The following is a 19,038-nucleotide window of genomic DNA, read 5'->3' on the forward strand; positions in this document are numbered from 1 at the left end:
ACAGTATGATCATCTGGACAGACACCTGCATAAAGACAGTGAGGCAGCTTTACACCAACTAATGGACTGCAGGAGCTGTTGTGCCAAACTACTCAGGCCTGCCAATGGATCAGTTGTAAATTGGCAGCCAGGATGCACATCACACTAATTATTTTAAAAATTGTACAAGTTGTTCTTGCTAAACCTGCAATAAATGTAGTATTGACCTGACATGTCAAAACTTCAAATAACTTTATGTATTCGTGCACTCTAATTCACTATTCACTATTCAATTTCATATTTAAGACAGATCCATAGAAACATCTAGTTTCTCTTTATACATTTTGAGCCAACAAGTTTAAAAACAGACAGTTTCAAGTGAATGTCTTCAGCTAACTGGTCTGTTCAGGCCTTCCTCCTCTTCTTCATCACCACCATCTGGTTTGCATTTGTCTGAGTGAAACTCACCTATTCTCATTTAAAGCTGCACAATGTGGGCCCAGGACATCAGTGATAACCTGCTGCCTTCACTAATGCATATCACAATCCTGACATCAAACCCGACTGTCCACATTCTAGACAATCCGAGTGTAAGGAAAAAAACTCAAATAAGGCTGTCATTTTCACAGGATAACAACTGCCTACTACCACTACTCGCAATGTCTCTTACTGACTTAAAATATGGATGTGTAGCACATTTCCTTTTACACAATAACAAGGACTATTTGAACACGTAGATTGATTTTGATGTAAATAGTTGGTCAATTTTTATATTCAATTATATACACATTTCACCTAGAAAAAATTATAGAAAGTGCGTTTTATCAGAACTGTGAAGGTGTCAAACATAAGAGCCCATTATAGAACAGTGACACAACTTTTTGGTAAAACTTACATGAGCTCACAACAGTCTCATAGGGGGAGACCAACACCAGTAAAGTAGCATGACACGAAACCATTCACAGTACGTTAAGAACACACAACATTCACAGGGGACATCTTTATATTTGTAATACTTTAACTCGATTTCATGATTATACTTACATACTCTTACTGAAGAACAGAAGAACATTTTCAATGAAGGGCTTTTAGTTAACATAGTACTTGTACAGTGTGGTATTAGTACTTTTACTGAAGTAAAGGATCTGAATGCTTTCTCCAGCGCTGAATAACACACGCATCTATTTAGTGAACTCTGTACAGCCTCATTTTCCATTGGGAACAATCGAACACAACCAAAGGTGATACTCATGTGCTGCTTGGATCCCTCATTAAAGTGAAAAAAAAAGCATTATATAATATATAATTCATTTTTAAAATGTATATATTATATGTATATATTATATACTTGTGCTGTACAAAACAGGTAAGGACATGGGTTAATTCCAGCAACAATGTCTCCAAACAATCCCTGTGATTTTCATTAACATGCAGCCAAGAGAAGCATGTTCCAGCTTTAAACAAGTATTACTATTCAAGGTGACAATATCTATAAATATAGGAATTTGTAAATGAATGTGTTTAAAAGGAACAATCAAAGATAAGTTACAATATAACAGACTTCATAAATACACAGTGGATTAGCCAAACGTCTAACAACTCACTTAGGAGGACTTATCTGACATTTTAGTAAATTATCTTATTTGCACAGCTTTCAAGTCTAATTACAGTCTGTTCAATACAGATTTATTTCAGCGATATAATAGCTAGCTTAGCACAAAGACTGGAAGCAAGGGGAAACTGTTAGCCTAGCTCCATCAAATAACTTTAAAACTTTTATTTATGCATATGTAGTATGCAGACATAGAAAAAAAAGGCAGTTAGCTGACAATTTTAAAAGATTTAATGACCAACAAAAGCTGCATATTAAGAGTCCTGTCTTTAAACTGGACTATTCGGTTTTGCCATGTTTCGTAATTTAAAACAAATCCACCTTACATTTGGATGGCTTGTGACTAGTTTGGTAGCTAACTAGCTAAAAAAGACAGTTTGCAGTAGCTTGAGGGAGTATTTTTTTGAATTTTGATTATAGTCAGTGCTTCCAGTAAACTAGTAAGTGAAGCAAATCTACCAGCCACCAGCATTTGGTGTGTAGATGGTGCTAACTTTGAACCCTGTCTGAGGGTGAAGAAGAAGAGTGATTTACATGAAGACGCCAACGTAAATGTCTCAATGGAGAGACAACAAGATTCGGGAAGTTCTGTCAGTAAGGGCCAACGCCAAAATTGTCAAAAAATGTAAGGAACGGAACTACCCAGGCGCCATCCCTGGCCTAGATCAAACAGATTATTTACAGTAAGTAAGAACGCGCCTCAAAGGAAAAATCTCCTGTTGGGTGCTACATGTGTAAAAGGAAAACTCAAGACATTGTCCAGAGTTCATATGAGAAAACGGCTTTACTGTCACATAGTGAACTGGGGTTTGAGAAAACCTACAAAACATCCAGAGAACTGGATTAGTAGCCATGTCATTTGATTTTTAGTCAGAAGTTCCCATTTCTACACACTTCAACAGACTACTTTTTGTTTTTTTGTTGTCGTGAGTCATATGGCTGTAATAATGTCTTTTCCCTGTGTGTCGATTTTATTTTTTCCTGAATAACTTTGTGTAATCTGAAGATGGAGACATTGATCTGTAGTGTAGTCAATAAATGTAAACCTGCCACCTTTGTCATGGGGCTGTCTGCAGTTTGTGTGTTTCTAACTCAGAAATATATAACATAATAGAAACAACAGAAACAACAGCAGTACAACCACAGAAAATGTCCATTTTCTTCTCTTATGATGGTACTCTTCTTGGAGCTTCCTGAAGCTGGTTTTCCCCTCCTCTAGGCTTTGTTTATCCTCTTGACGTATTCGTTCCCAGGTCTCCTTTCTTTCCTTATCCCAGGCATCTCGATCTCTCTTCGTCTCTTTTCTAAACAGCTCCAGCTTCCTCTCAGCATTTTCTTTTTGCTCTCTTTCTAACTGAACTGTTTTCTCTGAAGCTTCCAATTTTCTTTTCCATTCCTGTCGCATAGTTTCTTCTTGTTTTCTGCGACTCCTCTCCTCTTCCTCCCGTTCTTTCTTTCTCTTCTCACGCTCCTTGTTGATGCATTCGTCTTTTTCCTGTAGCTGTTTTTCTCTCAGTTTCCTCTCCTCTTCTTTGATTTTCCTTTTCAGTGTTTTCAAGTCTTCCTCGTGTTTTCTCCGGAGGTCCTCATCCTTTCTCTTCATCTCTTCTTCCTTCTCGTTCAAGATCTTCTGCACTTGTATTTGTATGTATCCCTCTGTGTCGTCAAACATCTCATTGTTGTAGCAGCCGCCATTTTCCTTCACCATGGTCTCGATATTGGTCAGCAGCTCTTTGACTTGTGTGCGGTTTGTGTCATCTTTGTTGTTGAAGACCTGGTATCTCCCTCCACAGTCACAGATGAGTTTACTGACAAAGCCATCACAGTTTTTGACATAACTATCAAATGACTGATCCTCCAGATCATCTCCTCTGGTGAATATAATGATGATGAAATCTTGAGACTTCTTGCCAAAATATTTCTTGATTAGTTCCAGAGAGTCTTTTTCCTCTTGTGTAAAGTTCCCGATCTGCAACACCAGTAAGAACACATGAGGTCCAGGAGACAACATGCTGAAGCATTTTTGAATCTCCTGCTGAACTTCATCATCAGACAAAGTCTTGTCGAACAAGCCGGGGGTGTTCACGACAACAACTGGCTGTCCATCAATCTCTCCCGTTGCTTTCTTACAAGACTTGGTCGCTGGCTTCGGTGTGATTCTGGGTTTGAAGTGCTTTTCGCCCAAAATGGTGTTTGCTGTTGCACTCTTCCCACTGCCAGTCTTCCCAATCAGCACCATCCTGAGACACTCTCTGCTCTGACTCTCATCATTACCTCCTATGGCAGTCTTTTGTTTCACATCCTGCAGTTCAGCTTCAAGTCTTGAAACCTTCTCCATCTGAGCCTTGGTGAATACGTCCTTTGTGAAGCATCTGGATCCTTCAACTCTCGTTTTTTCCACAGCATCCAAGAGCTCTGGGATCTGCTGCTGGTCCTTGATGTTGAGAACAACATATCTTCCTCCACAGCTCTGACAGAGCTCCTGGATGCCATTGTCTTTCTTTAGAAACTTAATGACAGCTGGAGCTGTAGGATCTGACTCCAAAGTGAACAGAATCATGGTGAAGTCATTGACTCGAGAGCTGAAAGTGTTCTGGATGGTCTCTAACTCTCCCTTGTCTTCATCAGTGAGGGGACCCACAGGTAGGACCAGGATGAAGGCGTGGACGCCCTCAGGATCACAGAGGGAGATACACCTGAATGATTCCTCCATCACTGCCTCCTGACCTTCTCCATACAAGGCAGGCAGCTCCACCAGGGAAACCCAACGGCCACACATCTCTCCCTGATGTTTAACACACTCTGATGAGTTGGAGACTGAATGAAGCTCTGTCTGACCTAAAATGGCCTTGGCTGCTGAAGTCTTCCCTGCTCCTCTCCTCCCACACAGAACCAGGTTTAAAGCTGGCTTCATGGGTCCAGATGTTGGTGTCATGATCAAACCTGCATCCTCAAATACATCACAGCTCATATGCTCTCCATTGTATTCCGTTACAGTTTGATTTAAACGTGTTAACAGCTCTGGAAGTTCAAGGTTCTTCTGCTTCAAGTATCTGTATCTACACATTTTGATCATGTCTTTTAATGACTGGTCTGGTTCATCTTTGTCTTTGAAAGCTGCACTATCCTCTCTGGGTGTTGATATCAGTATCAACGAATGGTCAAATGATTGATAACCGAAGAGTTTCAAGACCCGGCAGAGCTTTACTTTGTGTTTCTCAGTGAAGTCTTCAGGCTGTAGAACCAGCAGGAACACATGAGGGCCAGGATCAGAGAGTCTCACATAGTCTACATGTTTTTTTAGGTTGTTTTCAGAGAGGTTGGGATGCAGCAGATCTGGAGTGTTGATGAGTGCTATCCCTTTCTCCTTTAACTGTCCTCTGACTGTCTGACAGTGGTCTGGTTCTTCCTCAGTGTTGAACCTAGTCTCTCTCAGTATGAAGTTCCCCACTGAACTCCTCTCAGACCAGCTGTTCCCCAGCAGAACAACCCTCAGCTCTGACACTGAAAAGAAAACACTGAATTAGAATGATGAACTAGCACTGAACCTGATACAAGACCAATCTAACAGGATTATGATGAAACATAATTCTAACTGGTGGACCAGCAAAAAAGCTGTCAGCCATCTAGACCTTGGACTCACCTCTGAGCTGTGTTGTCAAATAGATAGGCCTGCCTTACATTACAGGCCTATCTCCAAGTTGCCTAGTATAGCAATAGCCAAAGTTATAGAAAGGAGTTGCTAAGCAGCATAAAACTGTAATCAACGAGCATATAATTTTGGACAGGTATCAGTCTGGCTTCCATAGGAGGACTCAAAAGAAACAGCTATTTTCAGAGTCTCAAATTATATTTTTGACTCATGGTGATGCAGGAGAGTGTTTTCTTTTTGGTACTGTTGCATCTCAGTGCGGCTTTTGCCGCTGTGAACCACAGTTTCCTAATCAACAGATGTAGGCAGTGGGTGTGTATCTCTGGGTCAGCCCTGCAGTGGTTCTCCTCCTACCTCTCTGATGATGTTGGCAATAATGCCTCTTCAACTGAAACTTTGTTTTGTGCTGTTCCCCAAAATCCTGTCATTGGTCCTATTTTGTTTCCCTTGTGTATACATCCCCTTGGACAGATAATAAGACACTTTAAAAGGTATCGCCTACCACTGCTACACAGATGATATTCAACTTTACAACTTTTATTCATCTCATTTAATCCTCCAAATGTAGCAAAATTGTCCGTTTTAAATATCCGCCTACACTTTGACACTCACTTGACCAAAACTGGATTGTAGATAATTCCCTACTTACTACTTGGTCTCTTCCCTCTTCCGTTAAGTCTTTCCTACGAAATTAAGTGTCACTATGGACCAGGCTCTGACTGATGATTTCCTGCGTGTCTTCCCCCTCTCTCCCCCCTTTCTCACCTAGCTGTCCTGTCCATTAAAGGCAGAAAAGCCCCAAAAAATAATCTTAAAATAAATAAATAATAACAAAATATTTTCTAGTCCCACTGGTTAAACTAAATGTTTGTGTGTTTTGAACCACACAAAAATGTTGTTGATTTGATCATAATATCTATGTACTATCACAAACAAAATTGAATTTTTTAAAAGAACAGATTTCATTACAATGCATAGCCTCATTTCATACATGGTTAAAAAAAAAATGTAGTGCCCATAATGATAGTCATTTGTATCTGAAAATGAGCTCATTTATGGGCTTCACCTGCAAATATGTTTTGTTTTGTGGGTTTAGTAGCACAGCTGCTGAAGTAGTTGCTGCTCTGACAACAGCTCCAGACAAACTGAAGAATAACTAACATAACACTTAACGAATCAGATCAGTTGAACTCACTGGAAGGGGGAAGAATCGGACAGCTGCTGCTGTGGCTCAGATATCTCGCAATGTTTCCTTCTGTAAGAAAACAGAAAAATAACATTTCAGAAAATCAAACCTCAGTCAACTCAACATTTCAGATTTATGTTTTAATGTTGAATCAGTAGGAAAATGACAGCCACTTGCAATATTATTATTGATATTCAAATGATGTTCAATATATTACACATGTATTGTGTTTATCATTTCAAAGGCATGTGATACAGTTTGACTTTGTGCCACAGAAAACATTATATTCTTTCAATTCTGTTTCAATGTCCAAACTCTTCCACTGATGTGTAAATAACGGTAGGTTAACTATGATCAGCATTATTTATCTTAGCTGTTAGCATTTAGTAGAATTTGTTTGCACTTTTAAGTTAAACCATATGGTTAATATTAACACCACAGAGGTATGACCATAGCAATAGAATAAACATACATACATTTTATTTCTATGGGTAGGACATTATGAGGGGGACTGACATCCTCGTCTAACTTTCCACCAGAAAATGTATTTAAGTATCCTTGAATATATTTCTCACATATCTTTACATTAAAAGAGTTATTGGTGGCTATTATCATTGCTGCTGTCCCCAGGTTGTGATGCTAGCCCTTCCTAACATGACTACACTGTGAAAGATGGTGGATAGTATGGGTAGTAGAATTAACTAAAAAAAACTCTACCAGCTGCAGTTTTGTTGAACGTACTTATTCAATACTCTTTATTATTATTTTCCAAAATACTCATCTTGACAGTAAATAGAGTGAGTTTGTCATCACAATAATAGATTATCCATTTTAGCTACATCACATCTCACTGTTCTGTAATCTGATGGAACCCAAATGATCCTGCTGACAGTTTTCAGTCTCCACTTGGCTGCTAAGCTAACGTTAGCTAAGGTTAAAGTTAAAAAGACTTCCAGACTATTAACTGTTCAGAACGCTCTGGAGGTCCAGATTCACAGCTATTAACATGATAGACACTGTGAGATAGATACTAGACACTGTTAGATGCTGTAGATATTGTTAGTTAGATAGACAGATAGTTCCAAATTCACAGCTATTAACATGATAGAAAGATAGATACTGTAAATACTGTTTGTCAAGTTTGTGTTCCTATTAGATGGAGCACTGACCCAAAAGAAAAAAATACTGATATCTACTTTTATTAATTCAATATTGTACTGGGATGTTGGATTGCTTTATTTAAGATTGTAAAGTAGGCTACAACCTGAAAGCAGTGGCAGTATTGGATTAAGACCTATCATCAAATAGTTAATCCTGTGTCTCCATCTAGTGGTATAGATTTGGTCCAAATACTGACATATGAGACAAAACCTTTTGCCTGCTATGAGGGATTTAACATAAAATATAGTACCTCTGAAGAAATGAATAGAGTCAATGCATATTCCTTTTGTAAATCTGACTGTACTCACCAAATGCTGCGGAAGCTGCCATACTGTCACTATGCTGGAAACAATAGAAGAAGCTCAGCTGGAGACCAACAGTTGGTTTTATAACCCTTCAAACACAAAATAACAAAATGGTTAAAAAAGAAACCTGTCTCCAGGACACTTTTAACACTTTTGTGCTTGTCTCAGGTAGTAACATGGGTTATCTATGTTGCTATTATGTTATCTATGCCAAAGATTGACTGCTGCCTTTAGGTGTCTGAACTGTATAGTCCAATATCAGTTTTTGTTGCACAATCCTAGCCCCAGGTGTGACAGACTTTGAACGTTATCAGGCTACAATATAAATCTAGACTTGACTTCCTCCATATTCTTTTATACAAGGAGAAAACCTAATGGGCTGCTTTCATTGTGACGTACAGTTGAAGATGTATTTGAATTATAAGTATTTACTGGGTAGATAATTTCTCTGGTGCGTTATTTTTTAATGTTTCAATTTGTATGTTTCTTTTTGTGCCCGCACGACAAATCAGTTGTCCCTTGATGATAGTACAGATTAACTGATGAATCCTGTAAGTATTGATGAGGCCTGTAAGATGTCTTTTCTTCAATCACTTCTGTATTTTTAAAATCTTTGCAGGGCTTGGGGAGTAATAATCAATAATTAGTAAAACAAACAGATACATGCACGCTGCACACTTTTTAAAATTCTATAATAGACATAACTGACAACATTTCAACCACAGATGTTCTTCACAAAGAGAATACGAGTGTGAGTACATGTATAGAGAGTATATAGACAATATATGATCTCAGGATTAGACAATTAATAAATCAACTTTGAGGAATAGGCCCTGTCCTCGAATGATCTGATGCTTTCCAAAGGAATTACAAAATATGAATCAGTATTATATTCTTACAAACAATCCCTTTAACATGACTTGTTTAGATGTGTCAGTCTTATAGTATCACTTAGGCTAGCAGCAGTAATATGTTTAGTAGGTTACAGTAGGCTACAGAGAAGTATAAAGCCTCAGTAGTTTTTTCCTACAGTAGACGCCATCAATAAGGGCTTTCTCCCTCGTTAGTTTTCTCTGCGGTGGAGGTCACTTTACAGTAAAACAGAAAGAGCTTTATTGAAATGCTGTAGATCTTTAAAATCACAAACTGACCAAATCTTCAGGCATATCGGTTACTCTAAAAAACGGTTAAAACATTTATTTTTTTTCAAAATAAAATAAGCAGATTCAGTCTGCACGTCATTCATTTCCGGTTAAAGTTTTTCCACATTGATCCGAAACATCTGTCAGTCTACCCTGCTGTGTACCAGTATAATGTTAGGGATATTAATTCAAGCCTTTCTTATTTAGGCTAATTGTGATTTTGTAACCGCAATGTTTTACAAGCTGTCCTGTAAGAGACCCACCCTTCCTTCGCCCTACAGTAAGCTGCCTGACAATCATCAACAACCAGATGCATTACTTTGTAGACGCTTGGTATTATAATAATATCACTCAATATCAATTTTGTTTTTCTAATTACCAACACGGAGTTTGTTCATCTGTTTGTATTTAGTTTGGTAGTTTACTCACCAGTGGATTGTTGCTGCGCCATTACTCCACTCTGATGAAAGTGAAAGTAAAGAAAGTTAACTAAAAAAGTTTTACTTGTTTTTTTTTTTTCAACTATTCATATGTACTTCAAAATACTCCAAATTAGCTCAAAACATGCACGTTTAAAAACAAAAATGAACGGAGTCTATGTCAACTAAATCGTATCTTGATTTTTTATTTCATTACAGGGAGGTTAAGGTTATCCGCCGGCTCCACTAGTTGGTGTTAGAGCTCCACCTGCTGGACTGAACTGAATTGAATGGAATTGAATTGAAAACTTTATTGAACAACAATCAACAAGAGGTGTTCAAAAGCATAAATGAAAATAAATATGAACTGAAAGATGATGATTGTGATGATATAGATGGTGGCCAAAAAACAGAGACACTTAAAAATATAATGACTTTGTAAGGCTAATAATCAAGCTGTCAGATCAGTGTTTCTTTTGGAGCCTTTGGTTTTCCGTAACGTTAAGTATATCTATCTGAAAACACAGGCCGTTTGGGATGGCTGCAGTTGTTATTAACAGCACAAAGAAACAGCCATACTTTTGTAGATGATAAAGATAAAATTGACATTTTTTTGGTAAAAATAACAACAAAAAAACAAACATTTTTAAGTAGTTCATAGCCTATGCAATTGTATTTGTAAGTGCATTACTGTCTTACTAATATGTCCTTACTGGCTAAGAAAACATTTTGTTGTGGAACTTTTCAGTGGTAAATAGTGAAAGAAGTATCAGATCATGTGGTAATACACACAAATACTCAATTAAAAGTAAACATTTTTTGATTAGAGTAAAATTAGGTAAATATAATAAGAAAAATACTTACAGCCTTCAAAGTAAATTCTGCATATCCCCTGTCAGCCATATTATATGCATGTTGTTGTTGGATTTCCATTACTGGTTCATTACGTAAGAAATATGAACTTAAATTTAACTAAGTTTAACTACCTTGCATATAGTTGGGCAGTATAATGTGTAGTATATGTCATGTTTTATATTCTCATGAGTATGTGAAATGTAATCTGTAACGTAAGTAGTAAATAGCTGAAAAACATTGAGTTCATCCCTTCTTTACACAGTGAACTCTGTAAACTTAACAATGTATGTATTTAGGGCTGTTGTGTTGAATTACCTTTTACGGTTCCTGTGATGTTTTATTTTTTATTTTAACCTTTATTTATTTAGGGAAGGTTCACTGAGAGCCTCTCTTTTGCAGGAACGCCCTGATCACATTTACACAGTTCCACACATTCATACCTGGAAGCTGCCCAGTACAACCACAGTCTGATCTGCTGGCCACTGAGCAGCGGGTGGGGTTAAGGGCCTTGCTCAAGGGCACCTCAGTGGTGGTAATGAGGGAGGGACAAGCGCTGCTCTTTCACTTTCCCCATCCAGATTTTATCCTGTCAGTCTGGGGATTGAACCGACGACCTCCTGGTCACAAGCTCGCTTCTTTAAAGGAACACGCTGACTTATTGGGACTTTAACTTGTTCACCGTAACGCCCAGAGTTAGATAAGTCTATACATACCCTTCTCATGTCCGTGCGTGTTGTAACTCTGTCTGACGGCCCCACCGCTAGCTAAGCCTAGCACGGATCCTGAAGGTAATTGGTTCCAACTAGCCTAATGCTCCAAATAAGTGACAAAATAACACCAACATGTTCCTATTTACATGTTGTGATTTGTATAGTCACAGGGTGTACAAATAACAAGGTCACATGAGACACAGCCATCTTCTAACCGTATATAAACTGGGAACTATCAATGAAAAGAAGCTAACACTACGGTATAAAACAAATTATCATTCTTGTTGGTTCAGTTTTTAGTTCTGTTTAGTTTATTTATATAAACAAGAGGATACATTTTCATGTGCAGTATGTAAAGATCATAAAAACACCAACAACTTGTAAAATCATGTCACTTATCAAAAAGAAATCAAGATGAGAAACATTTACATTTAATGACAAAACTGAATATACAACACACTAATGGATATGTCCATAAATAAAAATGTATATTCATGCAGAAAAAACAAATTATTCAAAATCCATCAGTCTTTCTTCAAAATCTAACTGGAACTGGACCTTGAACACCAAGTTAAAATAATTAAGTTAAATTTACTTTGGATAACATGCTATAATAGTTTTGAAGAGAAAAACATTCTCATATTCTGCCCAGTTTGGCTTCCTTTTTGTTTTTGTATTGTCTTTGTTGTCTATTTTGGAAAAGCTAGCTAACACTAATAATGCTGTCAAGTAGCGTAAAAGGATAATAATGTGAGTGAAGGGAAACCTTGATAACTAAAGTGAACATGTTCTGTGTTATGACAGTAACTAGCCTACTGTGAAAGCTTTAGGCTAAACACTTGGGCAAAAAGCAGAGGTGTCAAAAATTATTCACATTCATTACTCAGGTAGAAGTATAGATACTAAGGTTTAAAAAGACTTCTGTAGAAGTATCAACTCAAGCTTTTTACTCAAGTAAAAGTGTAAAAGTACTGGTTTCAAAACTACTTAAAGTATAAAAGTAAAAGTAATGCAAGGGGAAAAAAATGCCATTAAGGACAAAAGCTTAGGCCGCGGCACAGGGGCCTATAGTGCACTACCCCACCTTCACAAAAAAAAACATTTTTCTAAAGGCCATAATAGGAGTAACAAGGCTATTTTTAAAATGTAAGGAGTAGAAATTACAGATAATTGCGTGAAAATGTAAGGGGTAGAAGTAAAAAGTCTGCTGTAAAATAATTACTCCAGTTAAGTATAGATACCCAAAATTTCTACTTAAGTAAGGTAACAAAGTATTTGTACTTCGTTACTTGACACCTCTGGCTTTATGCAACAATCCTAAATGAACCCCTGGTAGTTTATGCAACAGGTTACTGATATTTAAGGGAGCTCTCAAAGAATCACTGCAGCAATGAGGAGGAGTCTACTGGGAGAGCTAATGCCCCAAGAGCAAATTACAAAAATTACATTCAAACGTACAATACCAGTGAAAAGTTTGGACACATTTTCTCATTCACTTAAATGGAAAACTACAATAGACTGTAACTACGTCACGTTTGGCATCACGTGCGTAACTGGTAGTACTGCGTCAGTTTCACAATAACTTTACATCTGAAGCGTTTAAATACTCTATTTGTCCATTGTTTATTTCTAAAGAAACACGACAATGTATAAAAGGCTCCATTACCTTGTATCTCACGTTATGGCTCCGTAGCAGACGTTTTTGTAAAAATAGGCTAACAATTGTGTCATGACCATGCGACTTTCTGTCGCACAATAGAGAAATTACCGTACAGTACAGGAGAAGCTCACAGGCAATCGGGGGGAGGTGGAGGCATACAGTGAAGGGAGAAGCCCGTAGAGAGTCCATGAAAGCATCGGAACAAAATATTTCAGCAACGTTTTGATGGATTAGAAATACTTTGGTATGTGGCAAGAGTCGGAATGATTCAGATTTCTCTTGGCACAGCTTCCAGAAGACATACATTTCAGACAGGTTGCTCACGTCACATTTACGTCGTCAAGCTCAGTTTGAGGCTGCGCAGTACGCTCAGCCATCACCGGAAAAGTGCTTCTAATTGACTTCACTGGTCTCCGTCGAAATCTATGGCGTCGCTTTGTCCATTCATTTGACTGTCTATGGTTAGATATGAGGACTTGTTGGAGAAGAGAGGTATTGATACAGTGCAGAGTGATATTGGCACTGTGTGTGTGTGCAATAACTAGTTTGGAATTAAAAAAAACTAAGACCTGTCTTTCCCGCTAACCTTGCAATAGATGAGAACAACACCTTTTTGTGCGACCTTCCTAAATAATTAAATTGCTCATATAATCCAGCACGACTGTTGCCCCTCTGGACTCAAAACTTTCTCTTTCAACTCATTCATTTCTTTTTCGTGTTTTTTCTGCAGTTCATCCAGGTCTCCATCTTCGGTCATGCCTTTCTTTTTTAACTCCTCAATTTCTTGTTTTTGATTCTTCAACAGTTCATCCATTTGTTCTCTCTCATTTCTTTTATTTTCTTCCAGAAGTTTCTGTTTGAATTCATCCAGTTTTTGTTCATGTTGTTTCTCTAATTTAGCCAATTCTTCCTTCTGATTTTGTTTCTTTTGGTTCAACAATTCCTCTCTCAACTCAGTCATTTTCATCCTATGTTGGACATACAGTGTTTCCTTTCTGATGTGACGATCTTCTTTGTTTTGGGTTGAAAGTTCCTTCTCTAAGTTTTTCATTTCTTGGCTGTGTCTTTTCTTTTCTTTATCAATTTGTTCCTTCTCCTTTCTTTTGTTTTGGGCTGAAAGTTCTTTTATAATGGTATTAACCTCTTTTTGGTGTGTTTTCTGCATTGCTCCTATTTTTTCCCTGTTTTCTTTCTTTTGGGTCAGAAGAAACAGTACCAAGTTAGTCATTTCTTCCTTATGTTTGTTCTGTACTTCCTCCACAACTTGCTTTAGACTTTTTTCTTTGTGGGTAGAGAGATCATTCAAGCGGTCATATTCCCCCTGCTTCTCCTGCATGGCTTTCTCTTGCTGTCGCTTCAGATCCATTACTTCCTCCCAGTTCTTTTCTATCAGAGCTGCAAAGTCCCTTTCCTTGCTTTCTTTGAATTCATTGAACTCTTCAGCTTTCTTTCTGGCCTCCTCGTCATACTTCTTCTTCATGCCTTCCAGTTCTGTTTTATGGTTTTCCTTTAACTCTTTCAGCTTCTTCTCCTCTTGTTCCTGTCTGATTTGGTCCTCTTCGCTTCTTTTCTTTTCATAACTTTCCCTTTCATGATCATAGTCTTCTTGGAGCTTTTTCAGTTTTGTTTGCTCCTTATGTTGTCTCTGTTCATCTTCTTGTTCTCGTTTGTCCCACCATTCTTTTTGTTTTTTCTCCCACTTCTCTCGTTCTTTTCTCATCTCTTCTCTGCTCTCCTCCAGCTTTCTATCAATAGTTTCCTTAGATTCTGACTCTGACCTTATTTTTTTCTCCAAAGCTTCAACTTTTTGTTCCCACTCCAGTTGTTGAGTTTCATCCTGTTGTTTTCTCTTCCTCTCTTCTTCTTCTCTTATTTCCTTATCTTTCTTTCTTTCCTCACGTTCTTTGTTGATGTTCTCCTCCTGTTCCTGAAGTTGTTTTTCTCTCAGTTTTCTCTCCTGTTCAATTTCTGCTCTCTGTTCTTCCATTTTTCTTTTCACTGCTTCCATTTCTTCCTTATGTTTTCTTCCCAGTTCCTCCCTCTCTTTCTGCATATCTTCTTCCTTCTCCTTCAGGATCTTCTCCACTTCTTTCTGTATAGCTGCCTCGGCCTCTTGCAGCATCTCATTGCTGTAGCAGCTGCCTCCACTTTCCTTCACCATGGTGTCAATTTTGGATATCAGCTCACTGACTTGTGTCCGGTTTTGTTCATCATAGTTATTGAACACATGGTATCTTCCTCCACAGTCAGCAATCAGTTTCTTAAAGGAATCATCACATTCTTCTTGAATGTATTCCTCAACACACTGCTCCTCATGTTCCAGTGAATCTCCTCTTGTGAAAAGAATGATGGTGAAATTTTCAGATTTTTTTCCAAAGACGTCCTTGATAAGTTTTAATGTGTCCTTTTCCTCTGTGGTGAGTCTGCCAATTTGTAACACCAACAGGAAGACATGAGGTCCTGGAGCCAGAAGACTGATGCATTTCACCATCTCCTCATTAACCTCTTCATGGGACAAAGTTGTGTCAAACAGACCAGGAGTGTCGACTACAGCGACAGGACGACCTTCCACTACAGTCTCTGCTTTCTGACACTCTTTGGTGACTGATCTTTGGCTTGATGCAGCTCTGAACGCTTTACTTCCTAGAATGGTGTTTCCTGTAGAGCTCTTTCCACAGCCGGTCTTCCCTATCAGCACAATCCTGAGACACTCTGGGCTCTGCTTCTCATCATCACCTGGGAAATAACACATTTCACAAATAAAATAAAAATTAACATAAATCATTAGATTTAGTTTTGTAGCTGTAATATTTCACTGCAAAAAAAGACGGCATGATTTTCTGTCAACTTTCGTGACAATGAACCACGCAGGAGATGGCAATGTGCTGCAATTGCTTTTCGGACATTAAAAGTAGCATAAAGATTAACCATTAAGGCCATTCCTATAGACCCTTTGCAAACACGTGACCACGACCACGTGACGACACCATGATGGACGGCGGAAGCAGAGGCTAAACAGTAGTAGACGAGCGGAAAGTTTCATAGTTTCAATCAGTTTGAAATACATAACACTAAATAAACTGTATTTATGGCTTTTTCTATTGAACAATAAGTTGTCGTGCCGTTATCGGTCGAGGTAGGGCATCTGGTAGGTGCTCACAAAGAGCAGTATTTGGAGAAGTTGGAGATAGCAGGATTGCATACCGACCCTTAATTCTTTCTCCCTCCGTTTTCACGGACCTCATTAATCACCGAGTCTGCCCGACTTCAGTCCACACGATCTGTACCACTATGTGGTAAATGGGGTATCCCCATATATTGGTGTTGATCTCAAAGCTTTTAAAAGTCTGGATGCTTACCAGTTCTTTGTAGCTGGCTGGGTTACAGGTACGCGATGCTACGCTAACGGCGGGGGGAGGTACCTCATAATGGCAAATATAAGACATCAATCTAGGGTTTATTTTGTATTAACATCTATTCTTTACTTAAGTAAAGATTTATATAACACGTAGCCCATGTTTTTAGAGGACATGGTCGGTCGTGGCTACCCACATACTGTTGTTCACTGGGTGTGCCAATGCTCTACTCCAAGCTCTTCCGCCGTCCGTAATGGCGTTCATAATTCGCGCAAGTGGAGCGTGACGTCACGTGCAAAGGGTCTATACAGTTCTCCAACCATGTATTTTATATGTATATGTAGCTACATACTTCTGAGACATTATACCTCGCCCTAACAAAAACAAACTAGAACTACTGTAAAAATAGACATATCTGAAAAACTTGAAACTAAACTAACACTAGCAAATGCACTCCAGAAACTAAAACTAAAGTAAAAAATAAAATTAAAACTTAGTAAAAATTCTAAACCATTGTAACCTTGGTACTTACAGCTGATCATGCTTTTTGTTCTCAGGTTGATCAGTTCAGCCTGTAGCGTGCTGATATTTTCTATATGGCCAAATGCAAATGTTTTTGTTGTGTAGCAGCATGGCTGGTCTTTGTAAGGTCTTAGTCTCATTTTTTCTATTTTGTCCAAAAGCTCTGGGATCTGCTGCTGGTCCTTGATGTTGAGAATAACATATCTTTCTCCACAGCTCTGACAGAGATCCTGGATGCCATTGTCTTTCTTTAGAAACTTAACAACAGCTGGAGCTTTAGGATCTGACTCCACAGTGAACAGAATCATGGTGAAGTCATTGACTCGAGAGCTGAAAGTGTTCTGGATGATCTCTAACTCTCCCTTGTCTTTATCAGTGAGGGGACCCACAGGTAGGACCAGGATGAAGGCATGGACGCCCTCAGGATCACAGAGGGAGATACACCTGAATGATTCCTCCATCACTGCCTCCTGACGTTCTCCATACAAGGCAGGCAGCTCCACCAGGGAAACCCAACGTCCACACACCTCCCCCTGATGTTTAACACACTCTGATGAGTTGGAGACTGAATGAAGCTCTGTCTGACCTAAAATGGCCTTGGCTGCTGAAGTCTTCTCTGCTCCTCTCCTCCCACACAGAACCAGGTTTAAATCTGGTCTGATGGTCTCTTCAATGAAGGTGAGGAAGGTTCCTTTGTTTTCATGCACAATGTTCTCAATCTTCTCCATTAACAAACTGTGGTTGTTTTCATCAATGTTGTACTTTCTTCTTCCACAGTCATTAATGAGCTTACATACACTTGTTTCATTCCCCTCATGTGTCATGATGACCATTGAGTGTTGAAAGGCATCTTGACCAAACAAACTCAGGATGAACTTCAGTGTTTGTCTCTTCTTCTCTGAGAATTCAGAAGGTTTCACTAACAGCAGCAGGACATTTGGTCCAGGAGAACAAAGAGTCACACACTTCCTCATCGCTTCTCTGACTGCTTCCACAGTCAGACTGAAGATGACTGGAGCTTTCACAATTTTTAGAGGATGTCTTCTCCACTGTCCACTGGTGACCTCACCTTGGTTCTTGTTTTCGCTGAGAGTGATGAATTTGCATAATGTTTTCTTTTTGTCCTCACTTCCAAACATCACAATCCTCAGTTCACATGCTATGGAATATCAAAGATATAACGTTAGTTAAAGTATTGCAGTGACATATTCTTACATATCAATTCATCACATTTCCAACATGTTGTATATGTCAAGAGGGATGCAGACACTAATGAGTGATTGCTTTATATTGTGTAAAAAAATCAATATGTCCTACATCTTTGAATTAACCCAAATTCTCTATCTCTTAAATTAACATTAAAACTATTCAGTGACTGATTCACCAAAACAAACGTTTAATTTTCTTGTAAAGCTAAAACGTTCTACCTAATGTCTGACTGATACCAAAGATATCAACACATATTTCTTATATGTTGTATTATGTATTGCTCCTGTATGTATTTGGGTAATAACGTGGTATTTACTTACACTGATGGGACTGGGTATAATCACCAGGAACGCTCACCTCTGTAAAAGAGTCATGTCAAGTACAGTAGTATAATTCTACAGTCATTTGTGGTAATTATAAAGTTCTCATTAACTTAATTTATGTCTTGCACTTACCAGCAACGTTTTTAAGATCCAAGTTACTGACGGCTTCTGCTTGTTTCAGGCTTTCCTGATCAGAACCTGGTGCTGCATCTTCAAACACATCACAGCTCACATGCTCTCCATTGTTCTCTTTTACAATTTGACCCAAACGTGTTAACAGCTCTGCATGTTCAAGGTTCTTCTGCTTCAAGTATCCAGCTCTACACATTGTGATCATTTCTTTGAATGACTGGTCTAGCTCATCTTTGTCCATGATAGCTGAATCCTGTCTGGGGGTTGATATCAGAAGCAATGAATGACCAAATGATTGATCACTGAACTTGCCAAGGATTGATTGTAGCCTCTGTTTGTGTTTCTCAGTGAAGTCTTCAGGCTGTAGAACCAGCAGGAACACATGAGGTCCAGGATCAGAGAGTTTCACACAGTTTTCTACATGTTCTGTCAGTTTTTCTTCAGAGATGTTGGGGTGCAGCAGATCTGGAGTGTTGATGACTATTATTTTCTCCTTTAACTGTCCACGGACTCTCAGACAGTGGTCTGGTTCTTCCTCAGTGTTGAGTCCAGTCTCTCCCAGTATGACGTTCCCCACTTTCGTCCTCTCAGACCAGCTGTTCCCCAGCAGAACAACCCTCAGCTCTGACACTGCAAAAGAACATTTGTTTAGCCAGTTAAACAGTCACTTAACACCATATAGACTTTCTTTCAGTTAGTAAATTACATGTACATTATTATGTACAGTAGATTATATAATATAATATTTTTCATTAGTTGATTCTGGTCCCAGTCTACAGTGTTGCAACAGTACTCTAAAACATTGATGGCATTGC

General features: G+C 38.5%; 2 protein-coding genes across 2 annotated transcripts in view; both read right to left on the reverse strand.

The window, feature by feature from the left end:
* Positions 1–964: 964 nt before the first annotated feature.
* On the reverse strand, positions 965–9,720 carry LOC144518083 (GTPase IMAP family member 8-like). The gene is made up of 4 exons (XM_078250473.1): positions 9,467–9,720; positions 7,899–7,984; positions 6,439–6,498; positions 965–5,095 (listed from the first exon to the last, which is right to left on the reverse strand). The coding sequence occupies exons 2-4, from the start codon at positions 7,918–7,920 to the stop codon at positions 2,679–2,681; spliced, it is 2,499 nt and encodes an 832-aa protein (XP_078106599.1). The 5' UTR covers positions 7,921–7,984; positions 9,467–9,720; the 3' UTR covers positions 965–2,678.
* A 1,589-nt stretch (positions 9,721–11,309) lies between these two features.
* The window catches only part of LOC144517549 (uncharacterized), a 36,988-nt gene continuing 29,259 nt past the window's right edge, over positions 11,310–19,038 (reverse strand). Inside the window, exons 18-21 of the mRNA XM_078249631.1 lie at positions 18,224–18,853; positions 18,089–18,127; positions 16,570–17,718; positions 11,310–15,417 (exon numbers count right to left, since the gene is read on the reverse strand). Coding sequence (XP_078105757.1) covers positions 13,325–15,417; positions 16,570–17,718; positions 18,089–18,127; positions 18,224–18,853 — 3,911 coding nt within the window. The 3' untranslated portion in view covers positions 11,310–13,324. The remainder of the gene's footprint in view (positions 15,418–16,569; positions 17,719–18,088; positions 18,128–18,223; positions 18,854–19,038) is intronic.

Source organism: Sander vitreus, chromosome 5 (assembly GCF_031162955.1).
Source record: "Sander vitreus isolate 19-12246 chromosome 5, sanVit1, whole genome shotgun sequence".
Classification (NCBI taxonomy): domain Eukaryota; kingdom Metazoa; phylum Chordata; class Actinopteri; order Perciformes; family Percidae; genus Sander; species Sander vitreus.